We start from the raw sequence: 16,461 nt of genomic DNA on the forward strand, positions 1-16,461 counted from the left end.
TGTTTTAATCTTGATTTATTTCCATGTTAAATGCCGAGCATAATCACAAAGGAGAGTCAAGGATGACGAGAGGCGCAGGCAGCCCCCATCACATCTTCACAATCAGTAGTGCTCGTTCATCCCTTTGTTCTGCTATACAGTTCTAATTGAAAATGAAATGAGTGACAAAGATGTTCTGACCCTTTTAAAACCTAAGTGGAGCTGAGTTTTAAATAAAAAAAGAGAAACATAAACATTGATAGGCAGGGCTTCGTTTTTACCTATGCGTATTAGCCTGCATGGAAGGCAAGGGGGTACTAACGGTAATTATGCACACTATTACCGTACTAGCGGTAATCATGCGCACTATTACCGTAGAAACGGTAATAGTGCGCAGACCTCGTTACGTTTGACAGTAACGCGGCCAATTGAATATGCCCCATAATGTGAAATATGGAAAAATGAATATGGAAAATATTAAAAGAAAACTAGAGAAACCCTGCGGTTACCACCTTTGTCACTAATTTAGCCAACCAGCTCGCTAAAATATTTTAAAAAATGTAAATAGCATAATTTGGAGTTATACCGGAGTTAAACAGGAGAAGACAGGAGAAGAACATTCTACCTATTATCACAGATACACAAAGACAACAGTCAGTATTCACCTAAAAAAACATATTCTAATCCTGATGTTTTCATCTCTCCCTGGCTACAAGCGTCACACCACAAGAACACTGTTTTGGACTCTGTTCTTATTTTCTAATCAACTCATGAAAGTTTATTTTATCTGTCAGTTTATTTTCACTACAAAATCCCCTTTGTTTAATCAGCCTGTTGTACTAATTGCTCAGCCACTCCCTACCCAAGCTACAGCTATTTCAGTCCCTTATCTCATCATTGTACTCTCAATTCTACTCAAAGCTTTGTCTGCCATCGGAAGTAGAAATAAATGAAACTGACCTGTTCTTTATTACTCTCCATTCAACACTTACACCCACATCATTATTCCATGTTGTCCATACATCCACAAATAAACTACATCTATAATTCTTGTAATTTCCTAATTTTTTGCTATTTTACTCACAAATCCCAATGCTTGCCAAAATATTTTTCTTTCTCTCTTTTCATGGCATTATCTTTAAGACTATATCATCCCTCACCCATCCTGAAACACAAACCTCTGTCCACATTGCCCATTCATTACTTCATTCACCTCTAGTTAATACTCATGAACTCTTTTCCTATTTAAATTCAATAACTTTAACAGCCTCACCCTGTCGCCAGAAATTAAAAGGACGAACATCTTACAATCATCTTTCCTACCTTTCTTCCTCCCTACTTCTATTAGCTGGTGATATATCACCTACTCCAGGTCCTCCTCACTTCTCCCATACACGTATATGTGAACGCTGCAGAAATCCAGCACACCTCAAATACATCACCTGTCTCCCCTCTCTTCCAAAGTCCTTAAAATGTTCTCTTTGGAATGCACACTCTGTTTGTAACAAACTTACCTTCGTACACAATCTCTCTTCCAACAACTTAAACCTTCTGGCAATAACAGAAACATGGCTCACACCTTCAGACACTGCCTCACCTGCAGCCCAGGCAGACAAGGAGGTGGGGTTGGACTACTTCTCTCCCCAGAGTGCAGGTTCACAGTTCTCCCAAATGTCCCATCACTCACGTTCACATCTTTTGAAGTACATGCTATTAGGATTTTTTAAACCATTCTCTATGCGTATTGCTGTCATCTATCGCCCCCCTGGACCACACCAACAATTTCTTGAACACTTCTCTGCATGGCTCCCTAACTTCTTAACCTCTGACATTCCCATCATCATAATGGGTGATTTCAACATCCCTATTGCTAATCCACGTTCAAATGCTGCTTACAAACCACTCTCTTTAACATCCTCACTTGACCTCTTCCCAGTGGATTGAATCTACTACTCATCAGGATGGCCACTGTCTCGATCTTGTTTTCTCTAGACTATGCTCAGTTTGTGATTTCCTTAACACTCCTTCCCCCCTTTTGGATCATCAGCTTATTAGCTACTCGCTCACCCCCAGTTCTTTAACCTCCCCAGTGTCAAACTCTTCCAAGCCCGCTCACAACCGCAGAAATATCAACTCTATTGATCTTCAACAGTTTTCCACCTCTCTCCAACACCGTCTCTCCCCAATTTCTACATTCCCCTCCCCTGATCGGGCAGTACCTCATTTTCACCAAACCCTAGCAACTGCCCTTAATCAATTGGCTCCAGCAACACTACATACTCCACATAGACTTCGTTGCCAACCGTGGCACACTAAAGTACCATGAACTCTACAAAAACCGGCTGCAAAATACTATGCTTTCCCCCGCGGCCGCATCTGATGACATCAGATGCGGCCGTGTCAGCGCACAGGCGGCCGCATTCCATGACAGGGGATGCGGCCGCATCACATGACAGGAGATGCAGCCGTTTCATCAATGACGCGGCTGCATCCCTTTTCATGTGATGCGGCTGCCTTTGTGGCCCCCGGCCATGCCTCTCCCAGCCCACGCCTGCCTCTGGTCTTCAAATCTTCAAGCGTTCTTTGAAAACCCACCTCTTTAGACAAGCTTATAATATTCCTCAACCAGCATCTTAATCTCCCTAGGTTACCCTATTAATACCCTCTACACAGCTAACACAAGACAGCAACACTCTGACCAACATTGCTGTGTGACTGATCACACAGCCCACTGGATACTTTTTACCTTTGCGTTCTAGCTGGTCCAATGTGCAATATGATGTAGCACATGCCCTTGTGTTTCAAACTCCCATTGTCCCATAGATTGTAAGCTTGCGAGCAGGGCTCTCTTACCTCTCTGTCGGTATGTATTGCCCAGTATTGTCTTATAAATGTTTGTTCCCAATTGTAAAGTGCTACGGAATTTGCTGGTGCTATATAAATAAATGTTGTTGATGATGCGTGGGTTTCCTCCGGGTGCTCCGGTTTCCTCCCACACTCCAAAAACATACTGGTAGGTTAATTGGCTGCTATAAAAAAATTGACCCTAGTTTCTCCCTCTCTGTCTGTCTCCCTCTCTCTCTGTATGTGAGTGTGTGTCTATATTAGGGAATTTAGATTGTAAGCCCCAATGGGGCAGGGACTGATGTGAATGCGCTGCGGAATTAGTGGCGCTATATAAATAAATGATGATGATGATGATGACGATGAAACCTTTTCACCAAAATTAGTGAAAGTTTGGACATTTGTGAAGAGATCATTAGAAAATAGACCGTACATGACTGTAAATTAATGTCAATGCTCTAAATAGTAATATAGGAGCAAAAACAGCTCAAAATCACATAATTTTACCTATTTTCACAATTTCTAATTAAATCCAGATCCACAACCAAAACCTTTCAAGATTTTTGGGCAAAACCTGTAATAAAACCAAAACACGAAGACATTTTAGGACCAAAACCACATCCAAAACCAAAACACGAGGGTCAACGCACATCTCTAGTATGTATACACAAATATCCAATAGTAGGATTGTGTCAAAAAACTCTATCAGTAAAGTCTAACTTCCATAAATCTTCAACCATTGTGTAATGTAAATTCTTTAAATATCCAAAATCGTTGTTTGGATGTGACATATAAAATAATAAATATTAACTAATGTCTCCAAATATACAAGCAAGAATACTAATTAAATATATGTGACTATTCGATGCATTGTTTGTGTAAAAATGAACCCCACATATTTTTTTACACTGCAGGTAATGCATTTGAAAGGAGTTCCCCCCCCCCCCACAAGTGAATGCACTCACTTTAAAAATGTAATAAATTGCCCATCAACCTCTGATGCAGGCTGCTTCAGGCAGACCACTTAAGGGTAAAGGGAAATGGAACTTCTGGATGAATTTCTTTCTCTTCCTACAATATTATGTTTTTCCAATCACAGGGGGAAAACAGTAGAAAATGAAAGCTTTTGGTGTATTACCCTTTATTAAAAATCTGTAAAATGAATAAGCTATACTTACATTTAGAACCAAAATAAGAAGGATATAAAGTAAGTCTCCTTCCTGGGATATAGCAATGTTTCTATCCAGAAACAGATGTTCAGTGAATGTGGTAAATTAAATATTTTGTTGCTCTTCCCTGGTGTAAAATCTTCCTCTCTCCAGCATTATTCTCCTGGAATATCCAGGAGATTCTGGGATTCCCTGGAATGCAGGCCATCCTCCTGTATCCCGCCCACTTCCTCGGTGAGACGACTCACTGTGGATTGAGTCATTTTGGCCCTGTCCCCCATGATACAATGATGTGATTCCTGAAAAAATTATTTGAAACACTGCCCCATACCACCCCATTCACTTACCAGTTGACCTTCCCTCTGTGACCTCCTTGAGGGGAGAGGAATAAATTAGGCAAGTATGATGTAAGCTCTATTCAACCAGATTGCAAATCCATTAAGGCAAAAATCGTCCATAAAAACATGAAAAATTACTAAATAATATAAAACATAATCCAAATTTCCTCCAAAACTTAAAACTTCTTTATGTTTTACAAATAGATAGAATAAAGTTATTATATATATATATATATATATATATATATATATATATATGGACCAGATGTGACAGGTTATCCTATTACTATATGTAAATCTTACAGACATTGTAAACATAATAAAAAAGAATAAGGGGAAAGATTAAACTCTTTTGTTAGTAAATATAACCTCACGGATGTTTAGGCATTTTTTTTTCAAATAGACATGGGGACAAACATTGTTTATTCTGTTATAGAGAATTCTTCAAAGTCTTTTCAAAGTCAGAGTTTTAGTTCATAAGGTGCACAAAATTTGAAGTTTTAAAAGAATGCAAAGTTGAATATTAGTATAATAATGGCAATTTTTATAGACATATACACATTCTTACAGAAGCATTCTGAAAACAGATGGTCAGGATCCAATCTAGAACTAGCTTCTTATCTTAAGGGCGGAGCTTAACCATATTTGCATATATAGCATTTTATAACTAAAACATGAGCAATATCCGTTTCATATTGTCAAGGGTAGAAACAAACTATAAATCTAATTTAGTAGATTAAATGTAACACATATTAAAACAGAAATCACACACTTCAGCATATTAAAATGTCCAGGTCTCGTTCAGACTAAAAGCAATTTTAAGCAATACCTATTAACTCTTTCTATCCTTGAACAAGTCAGCGTTTATTGAACTTCCAGCATTATTATTATTGCTTATTTATATGATTCCTACAATTAGTTAGTGTTATTCAAGGAAGCATTTCAACTCAAAGGGCTAGATTTACTAAGCTGCGGGTTTGAAAAAGGGGGGATGTTGCCTATAGCAACCAATCAGATTCTAGCTGTCATTATGTAGAAGGTACTAAATAAATGAAAGCTAAAATCTGATTGGTTGCTATAGGCAACATCCCCACTTTTTCAAACCCGCAGCTTAGTAAATCTAGCCCAAAATGTGTTTAAGCTATTTCGGTATGTGCTAATATGTTAACTATATTTTAATTTCTTCAATAGTTCTCAACCTTCTTAATTAGGCAAAAAGATTTCTAGGATTTTTATGTGTAGTGTTTCTATTTTAAGAAGAGGTCGCTTTTTGTCTGGCATATAATTGCCACATTTTTTTACTCTTTAATTTGTTGCAGAAACATGCAATTATCTTTTAAGGGATATATGTCTACTAAAATTCTTGTTGCAAGACACCATGTGGAAGCTGTTAATAAGACTGCTTGCAGTGTTTACCCTTCAGTAAAGTTCTATTGCCTTCCTCTCTCACATATAATATTCTTATTGGCTCCCAAAGCTGTACTGTAGATTGTATTTATATGTGGTAACCACGTCATCATACAATGGCTTGGGGGAGGGGACATTTATTATATAATTACAGGCATGGTATAATCTCACTGGCCCAGAAAGTCAGATAATATGACCGAGAGCAGTAGAGTAGATGCAATTACATATTCCTAATTTGACTTAAAGCCTGCACAAAGAATTAACATAAATCTAGGTGCATATGCATAAAGAGTTTAGAGGGTAGTTGTGTTTTAAAAATATACAAGTCAAAAACAAACATTGTTTATAGAAATTCTGAACCAATCAAAACAAGGGAGGGCGAGTCTCCAAGCTTAACTGGTTACCTCCCCTGTCCAATCATTTAAGTTTCAGGGTCACTTAGCTGCTACACCCAGTATGCACTCAAAGTACTGTAGTTGCTGCCCTGTTTTTAATGTAAACCCATCACTGCATCTGCAATATTCCTCAGGTATATTCCAAAGATTGTCTTTATACTGTCACTTTCTGTGATTTAAGTGGGTCTGTAGGTCTCAGAGGGATGTTGCACCTTGTATGGTTTTTCACAGATTAAAGTATTGTCCAAAATGTCTGCTTGCACATTTTCCATAGGACACTGTAAGATGTATGGGCTACCTCCATGTCCCAGTAAGCTATGTTCAAAGTCATTTTCTTCTCGCTGGTTATTTGTAAAACCATCAAGATGTATGTTTAAAACTGGTGCAAGTTCATCTTCTTTTCCCATCTGTCCTAGCATACCAAAACCATCACTCACTATAACACTTGACATCAATGGTAGTGATGGGATTATATCCAAAAAAGTGTTTTTCTCCTGACTAAGGAGAGGCAACGAAAAATTAAATTTGCAAATTTTATTTTCCGACCCCTTGCATGTCCCACTGTCATGGTCTAGAAAAGAATGATCAACATCTGCATGGAAAGCTACTTGGGTTCCATACGAAATTGTGTTGCAAGGATTTGGGACAGGATTGTGAAGATATTTCCCATTATTATTTGTCTGATCCTTGAAAACTCTTACGTATTGATCTGATGAGTCCGTCGTGCTGTTATTTTTTTGCAGGCAATACATGGACTGTGTGCGCAGTGTAGTAGAATCCTGCTGTGTGGAGGTAGTAGAATCTTGGAATTGTCTTGCATACGTTACTACTTCAGAGCTCTTAGTCCGCTCCTCACATATTTTCTGTCGCAGATCATTTAACTGCACGTACATTGCTGGAGAAACACCTACAGTACAGGAACTGATCACCTTATCCTTTGGTGAGGTAAATAACGGAAAGCTTGTCATTTTTCTGAAGTCCTGTATCGTTAAATAAAAGACATAATATATCAGTTACATACCGAACTATGTATGGATACTTAGCAAAAGCATTTTAATAAAAGTTTAACCTGGATCCACATATAATGAAAGGACATATTTAAGATGCAAGGTTGCCTACTCGTCCCTTTAATTACTGACATATATAAATCGCACAACATAAGTGATGTATATGTGTTAGTAATTAAAGAATAAGTTGACAACTCTAATCAAGAATCCATTCTATTGTCAATCACTTAATGCAAGATTTAAGGTCTTAAAGATATCTGTCACCTATATACAGTATATTAACTATATGTTGTGTTCAAAATATAACCATGGATTACAAACATATACCTACACACATTGGGCTTCATGTAGAGTTGGAAGTATTTTACAGAAAAAACGCACATGTAAAACGCGTCCAAATACTTTGCAATTATGGGGGAATGCTGAGCTGTATGTATCTTAAGATATGTGCGACTCAGCCTAGTGCATAAAATAAGTATGCTGGAGGTAGATATATGTGTAAACTGTATTATATGCTTTAAGGGGAGAATTCAATTCTCAGCGGTAATTTTTTTAACACCGCAGTAAGTGAATGTAATGTGGTTTTCACTCATTCTGGAGCGCGTTAACTTTACCCCTTATTCAAATCTATTTTTAATGCAACGTTTTGTTAGAGAAAATAGTACCATCGCGGACAAGTTGATGATCCATTGGAAGTATAGGGAGGGAGGGAGAAGCGTTAAAAGCTATTCAATTATTTTTCAACGCGCCGCGGTAAACTGTTCAAACTCCAGTTTTATCTCGCACCTCTCATGGCTGTGCAAAAAATGTAAACATAAGAAAACTATTGAAGTCATGTAATAATGTAAAAAAAAAAGAAATATTATGTTTCACAGTAACTCATAACATGGAAAAGGTGATTTTTTTTGTTTACAATTTCATGAGGTAGAGAACAACAGTCATCATCCACTGTGGGGTCTTCCCATTACAAACCAAATATAGAGCGACTTTCCCACTCTCTGACCAATCAGTGCAAAGCCATTCTGTATTGATTAGGGTGATAGTCTCTGAGTCTGTCATTCACGTTGCGCACAGCAAAGAGCATTTCTTCATCCTACAGGTATTGTTTTCTTCATCCCAAAGAATTTAAATCCAGAAGACATAAGTGGGCACCAAATGGAATTAGGGGAGCAAAAAATGGGTAAAAGAGGGTCTGTGTCAGAGAGTGTTTTTTGTAATGAAATACTTTTTTTGCTTCCAGCACTGGGCTGTTTTCCTTTTTTCCGTTTTTGGTGAGGGGCACACTTTTTAAAAAATATATAATTATTATTCTTTTTTTACAATCACTTGCATGGTCCATGCTGATGATCGTCATCATCAGCACGTATCTTGCACCGGGAGTCGAGCACCTGTTCAGAAACACCTCCTGACAGCTTTATCTGCGGCTGTCTGGACATCTACATAGGTAGCAAGTTCGTGAACCTGCCTATATTGTACTTGCCCTACGCTTGTACGCCGCTTTCCTCCCCCATTTCACCTCTCAAAGCATATAGGGTGGTAAGTATAAGATGTGACTGGAGTCTGCATAGGTATGTGCACTGACACTGAAATGAATGTTTTGCGCAAAAAGAAAATCACTTGCATCCAACTCTACATAAGCCCCATTTCTGGCAGCCATTTTGTTAATGAAAAAATTATTTATGAGAATGAAGCCTATTAATTCTCTAGAAACCAGTAATATAACTAAGACATGTCATAGCTACATACTCCGACATGTATGTTAATAATATTCTATGTTTATATTTTAATCACAACATATATTTATGAAAGCAGTGTCATGCAAGTAAGCACAGTAAAGTTTTTTGGCTCACAATTTAATACTATATTTGGTTTATCCATCAACAGCACCCAAAGTACAAAATGGAGACCTAGGTGGAGTAGCAGTTTTGGGGTCACCACCTCCAATTTCTTTAATGCTCCATAATGTATTAACAGTGCCTTCCACCCATGGTTATTTACAAGCTTGATATACCCACATGATTATATACAATTGCAAAAAAGCAAAGGGATTGACTTCACCTTCACTAGCCTACACCTTGCGTCTTGCAAAATGTGGACTACAACAACATGTATGTTTTAGCCCTTGCTTCCCTGATCTCTAGAGTGCAAGTGCAGTCTCCCATTACTTGCAGGTAACTTTTACTTAGTATTTATAATGTGTTCCTTTGCGACTGTGGTGTGCTCAGTAATTATGTATGGTAATGCCAGAGTATTGCTAAAATGTTTAAATGTCCAGGTGGGTTATGGGTAAGGAACGGGTGCGATCCAGTTCAAAGACCCCGAGGGGGCTGTTGCTTCATTTCTTCCCGCTCATTTCTTTACAGGGTATCCTGATCAGCTGGAATGTAGTTCTGGGTGAAAAAGCTTGTAAGGGGTTTATACTGGGAGCGTCAATCAATCATTCTGTCCTTAATTAAACTAAGTATGTACCATTGTCTCAGGTTGTGGTCAGTTAGACATCTTGGAGTCAAACGAGCAGGGAGCTAGGGGGTGTATTGGTATGAGAAGGTACAGTCCTGTAACAGCCCTTTATGACCGCTGCCAAATCTCTAAAGGGTGATATATCTAAGCCCACCCATGGGCTAGTCCCAGGAGCATGGGAAGTGCAGTATAACTGTATTTAAAAAGCGGGACTCAGTCCTGGGACAGAGGGTTCAGAGTGGAGAGAAAAGAGCAGAGTGCTGAAGTTGCTGTGATGGAGGGTTCACTCATTAGAGTTTTTGGTTTCTGCTGGTCTAGTGCTTGCTCAGGCTTCCTCAGCACATTACCGCCGTTAGTCTGATGGAGCAAGGGGACTTTATATCAGATTTCTACTACACTAGTGGAGTGGAAGGAAATTGGACCAAGCAGTCAATACTCAAGGAACTAGAAGTAAAGGTGACTGCCGTCCTCTAAGCTAGAGAGGGGTAAGGGACAGGTTGTCTGTTAAACCTGCTTGCCATTTGTTTAAAGTGTATATTTTTTCTGGTGTATTGTATAATAATAAAAATACCATTGTATTTTATAACTGCTTTGTCTAAATGTGATTGGTGATAACTGGGCATACTTCTCTGCTATAGTAAGGCGCCCCTAACTAGTGGGTATAGTTGGGCCAGATAAACACGGTATCTTCAAAACCATCTAGAGACAGCCTTGTCATTATACAAAAGCATAATTCTATAACAGGCAATGGTTGTGCGATAATAGTATACCTTTTAAAGATGTACTTATAATATACCAGCTTTAATTGCCCACTTAAATATATACCAGCCGGAGATACACCTATAATTATAAATGGGCCAGAGTTACACCCATAATTATATACTTACCAGAGGTACACCAATAGCACACAAATATTTCATTTAAATCAGTAAGGACCATTTATGAATATGTAAACATATACCCACACAGTGCACACACCATTTTATAGTGTTATGTATCTGCTTCTCTGCAAATATGACAGTTTATATGGGAAGCGTATGGATATTAAGATTCTGGCAGCTGCAAAGGAATGCAGAAGTGCATCTTCTGATGGGAACAACAGGGCACATGGGAGCATTCCTAACTTAATGTGGGCTAGGCACATTCATGAACATCACATAAAAAAGTAAGATTCTGCATTGTAGGAGAAGATATTTTATAGGGATTCAGTTGGGGACAGGGCATTGACAGGAACTGTCCCTGGCTAGCAGGTGATTCATAGTTGCCTACTCTCATGGAATGTCCGGGAGACTCCAGAATTTCTGGGAATCCTCCCAGACTCCCGGGAGAACAGGACAACCCAGGGCCATCTTAACAACATTATGGGCCCCCGGGCAAAGCAGTGCACCGGGGCCCCTAGATATAGATATAGATATATAGATGTATACAGATACAGATATAGATATAGATATATAGAGATAGAGATAGATAGATGTACTTGCTCAGTGACCCTTGTAGGTTTTTTTTGCAGGTTTTTTTCTTTTGCAGGATTATTTATTCTCATTAAGTAGCCGTGCCTATGGGGCCCCCTTGCCCGTGGGGCCCCCGGGCAGCTGCCCATCGTGCCCAATGGAAAAGATGGCCCTGGGACAACCTCCCAGATCCCAGACAGTTTGGCAAATTAAATGGAGGGGGGGCTTAGAGACGCGATTCATGCATCATTGTGGCCTGCCCCCTGCTGTTATAGGGCAAAATGGTGGTGATTGCTTAAGGGGTGGGGCTTAGTGAGGCAATTCTCCCCGCCCCCACAAGCCCACCAGCTCCTGAATCTCCCGGAATGCAAGTTTCAAAAGTAGGCAAATATGAGGTGATTGCATATACTCTTTCTGCCCTGCAAATGTACTTGTTATTGTTAAGGAGGCATAAAGTAAATTTGTTCATTTCTTTCAATGAAGTAGCTTTTGTAACATCCAGGTGCATTGAATATAGGTAAGTACATTTATAATAACACAAATACCCATGTAACTAAATCGAATATATATGTGACAAATGCTATAAAGAAAAGCCTGATGTCTCATCACTCTCATGATTAAATAACATATAAAATAAAGACTTGAATGAGCAATATTTTATAATAAAAATGTACATGTTAAAATTAATTAACTGAATTAACTTTTTTTGTTTAACTTTCCACCATGTTCATGACCAAAAATGCACATAAAACTCAATGTGCTCTTTGAAAACTGCTGCATCTTTACTATGTTAAATCGTACTAATTTCATTGGCTGAAATCTGTGATTTCATTGGAAAATATTTATTGGATGATACGGCTGTGCTTCCTGCCCATTAACTCTCTACAATAGCAAGGTGTTCATATCCCTGGTAGTGTGGAGAGACCACGAATCACCATTGAAAGAAGTGAACTTTTGAGAGTGGGTAGAGAAGGCAGGCTGCCACAGGGCTTCATTTTGTGGGTAGTCTACTAATTTTTATATGGTTGGTATAAGACATGAAGCTAGTAATATTTGCCTAGGGCTAATGAAAATAGTAGCTATGAAACTTCTGCTGGGCATGGTTCTATGGTGGGCATGAAGCTGTTTATGTTGGCACACAGATGCGTGTGGTAATCTCGGGGCTGTTAAGCTGTTATGCTATGCAAAGTGCTGTATATGGACTGCATAAGACATAATAAGACACTATGCTGCTAATTTGGGCAAAGGACTGTAATGAAGGGTGTGAAGAGCATAAGGCTGATAATCTTGACACAAGTTTGTATGTCCAAAAAAAAGTTTGTATGTACTCCAAAACAAAAAACATACTGGTAGGTTAAATGGCTACAAACAAATTGACCCTATTCTGTGTGTCTGTCTGTCTGTGTGTGTGAGTTCTCTGTACAGCGCTGCAGAATTAGTGGCGCTATATTAATAAATGGTGGTGGTGGTGGTGGTGATGTGGTGAACATGGGACTCTTTGGTGGGTAGGAGGCTTTTATGGTGTTCACAGGATTATAATTAAGGGCAAAGGACTGTCCCGGGCAAGAGGCTGCGATATGTGACACATGGCTTTATATGGGATTATGTCAGGTGGGCATTAAGATACTACATTAATCATGGGGCTGTTATGCACACTATTTCATTTTTTGCTATACCACACACATTAGTTAGCTATGTCTAGCACAATATGTGTATTCTTATTTTCACTGTATATTACATGATATTTCTTTAAAACAAAAGTGGCCTTCACTTGGGTCACTGCACACGGGTCAAAAAAATGAGCCTCTGGATATAAGTTGTACAGAATTGGCATTCTACGTGTTTACAAGTATAAGACAAACTGAAACTATTACAATTGTGGTATTCAATTATTACTAAAATAAAGCAACAATGTTATTGCAGTGCCTTTTACCAAAATATTGTGCTTGATATGTTTGGCTCAAAGTTGTTTCACCGATATAATGTATCTATATTTTCATGTTTGGAAGGATAGGGTTAATTTCCTCAGATAAAGAACTGAACCACTTCTAAAGGAGTGTTGAATGCAGGAAGACCAGTTTTACCAGTGTGCTTTTAACCTACATAGGAATTCATAAACCATCTGGAGAACCAGAACTTCTGCGTGTGTCATTGTTTTAGAGGGGAAGGAGTTACATGTTTACAAGTCACACAGTTTTAGATGTATTGTGAAGTAATGCAGTTAACTAAAGAAACACTAGTTTCCAAGCTCTATTTTTAAATTTCTGTTTACCATTGAAAACCCATTTAACACAGTTACCAACTGCCCCTCCTTTCCAGGGACAGATGACGGTTTTAAAGATTTGTCTCTGGAAATGTCCCTAATTTTTATATTTACCAACTGTACATTACAGTTCCTATTCTTACTATATGTTTGATGCAATTATTAATACCTATTCTTATTCTCTTTATAAGGCAATAAAACATACCCAAAACTACGTTATATGGAAATTCAGTCATTTTACAGTGGTGATGGGAATTGTAGTGCTCTAATGCTCACCGAGCCTCTCTTAGATGCATTGGCTCAGTAGCACATATTTATGATCAGATGAGGAAACTTAACATGTTCGGTTCACAACACTTTTTGGACCATTTGTCGAGGTTACAGAACTTTCTAAATTAAAAATTTAAATCTCAAAAGCTACCATAAAGCCACTAACATATACAACATATTGAATTATTAAACATAGAGAAGATGCCATTCATAGTAAAAATATGTTTTGAAAACAAATACATTTATAATACTGCAATGTAAAGGGATAAGTGATTCAGGTGATCATTTTCCCTGATGATACCCAGGTATTAAAGAAACTCAGAAGTGACTATTATGCCATGATTTTAAACCAAATGGTGAATTAAAACAAATTTAACTTAACAAGTTTAAAATATATCAGTGACCAATGTCTATTAACTCAATGTCCCACAAGTACCCGCTATTTATGGATTAATAGGACATTTAGACACTAGATATTAGTGACATAAACAATGTCATGAAAATACATTCAGCCCTTTGGCATGTTTCACATTTTATTATTGGACATCATGGAAGCAAAATGTATTTATTAGATTTTTACACAAAAATTCTCTGTCATACCAAATTTAAAAAAAGCACAAACAACACTAAACCTATTTCTTAATTAATTACAAATTAAAAACAGATAATTGATAAATGAAGTATTCACTTTCCCAGTATGTTTGGATAAGTCACTACCAGCTTTGCATATATGGACACCGACATTTTTGCCCATTCTTCTTTGCAGTATAGCTCAAGAACTGAGTGTTCACCAGGATACTTCTCCTGAACAAAGGTAGTCTCTTGGCCGGTGCTAATAGTAGTAAAACCTTCCCCACAGTCTGTGCACTATTCGTGATATAAATGATATCTCTGCATCTCAATATCTGTGCTGTATTCATCAAAGGACCAGCTTCTCTCTCTCTATCTCTGTGGCAATGGACATGTGGGGAGGTCTGAGAGGCATGTAAAGGGCATTTTGAGAGGTCTGTGGGGCGTGAGGGGGTCTGATGGTATGTGGGGAGGTCTGATGGGTATGTAAAGGGCATGTGTGGAGGTCTGGGGTGCATATTGTTGATCCAGTGTCATGGCTCTGGACTACACCTCTGCAACCGAGGGGGATGGGGGTGGCCGAATATAAGGTGGGCTCTGCCTGTTTCATTTGTAATGGGCCAAACAATTTCTGATGGCAGCACTACCTGTATGTAATTCATAACTACAAAATCTGTCCTTCAATACAATCAAGCGTGTTTCATTTTGACCAATGATCTGCACAATCACCGGGGTTAATTAAATATCCTATATCGCAAGATATATGTAATTTCACATAACTCCTGTAGTACTTAAGCCCAGTTCCATATTGGTGACTATACAGAGGATGACACAAACAGATACATAGTAAATACATGACTATATTGCTATGACATATACTTACAAGTGAGCTTGGCTTTTCTGCTTCTTGTTTAATATATTTGCAGCTCATGTAAAGTAATGCTCCGCACAAGGCCATAGCACAAATGCTAATTAGACTGGCAACCAGTATGACTACCGAATGATCTGTAAGTAGAAATATGAAATAAGTCAAGACATTATAGACCAATATCCTGTATATGCAGCTCATCTTTGCAAAGTTAAATGTAATTGTCAGCATTACCAGGAACACTAAGCACATTTCAATCTTGAAAAAGCAGGTACTTGCCTAAAGTATGAATGATGTTAAAGAAGGATCCTTAACAAATGCCTGCAAAGTGCAATGAGGGTTGAAAAACATGACATAATGGGCCTGAGTCATTAAGGAGACCAAGGCAAAAAAGGAGTAAGTTTGATCTTTGACAGTTTGATCCTTTTAATGTAGCACACAAATACTCGATAACTTTATTTTTACACTGAAATTTAAAGTTGATCTAGGACACGCCCTACCCCAACTATAAACCTGTCCCCACATTTTAAATGTACCACTCCCTCCAATGCAACATGGTGTTGCCAAGGTGCATAGTTACTCCTTTTTTTTTTTGCTTTCTTCTCCTTAATGACTCAGACCCAACATGTTTTGTGAAAGAAGTAACTGCCTTAGTTTGTAACAGTCCTTAGCTTCAAGACAGGATTCTATTTTTTTTAAAGTTTTGTCCTTAAAAGCTTAGAACACTTAGAACATAGAACACTGATACCAAATAATGTACATTATGATAATTTAAAGGGGATTTTAGGGTCCTCCTCTTACTTCTTTCTCTACATGCAACAAATAGGAGATGGTCCTGATCTCATTATCTGCCACCAGAAGTTAGACTGCAAAGTTTGGCTGATTTCGAGTTGGATGCAAGTTCAACTTTCAGGATCAGATACCTGCTTTGTTTTACTGAGCATAACCATTAAAACACATGGAAATTCGAGTGTAGCATATGTTGCATTTGTGTCCCCCTGACCCTACTCCTGCAGAAAGCACAACATATGCACGCTTTAGTATGGCATGTCCCCTGAAGAAGCAGCCATTTAGAGTGTCCCCTCAAAGGTGTAACCAGAAAAGTGCTTATAGCCTGGGCTTGTTACTCCTAATGCAAGGGGACAAAGAGCGGACCCTCCCTCCCTCTGGCAGAAACTGAGACCAGCACCAAGCTATGCCAGGCTAAGCTGACTACACAGCAGCAGGGAGAGCCACAGCATGCGGTTTCCTGTCAAAATGTGAACCAGCCCCAACCTGGACAGCACAGGGCTGAATTGGACTAAAAAACATGCACTACAACACAGCCCCATACAGAATAGCTACAAGTTCCTAAAAACCCAGCAAATCATGGCAGCTATTATGTGCTTAGGCATGCTGATACTTTTAGGGGGGGAAATCAATTAAGTGCTTCCGGAACGG

The 16,461-nt window shown here is 38.6% G+C and overlaps 1 protein-coding gene across 1 annotated transcript in view; it reads right to left on the minus strand.

Moving 5' to 3' along the window:
• Positions 1 to 4,594: 4,594 nt before the first annotated feature.
• The window catches only part of IL22RA1 (interleukin 22 receptor subunit alpha 1), a 36,618-nt gene continuing 24,751 nt past the window's right edge, over positions 4,595 to 16,461 (minus strand). The window contains exons 6-7 of the mRNA XM_075198096.1: positions 15,037 to 15,158; positions 4,595 to 7,112 (exon numbers count right to left, since the gene is read on the minus strand). Of these exons, the coding sequence (XP_075054197.1) occupies positions 6,309 to 7,112; positions 15,037 to 15,158 (926 nt within the window). The 3' untranslated portion in view covers positions 4,595 to 6,308. The remainder of the gene's footprint in view (positions 7,113 to 15,036; positions 15,159 to 16,461) is intronic.

This window comes from Mixophyes fleayi, chromosome 2, assembly GCF_038048845.1.
Source record: "Mixophyes fleayi isolate aMixFle1 chromosome 2, aMixFle1.hap1, whole genome shotgun sequence".
In the NCBI taxonomy this organism is placed as follows: Eukaryota; Metazoa; Chordata; class Amphibia; order Anura; family Limnodynastidae; genus Mixophyes; species Mixophyes fleayi.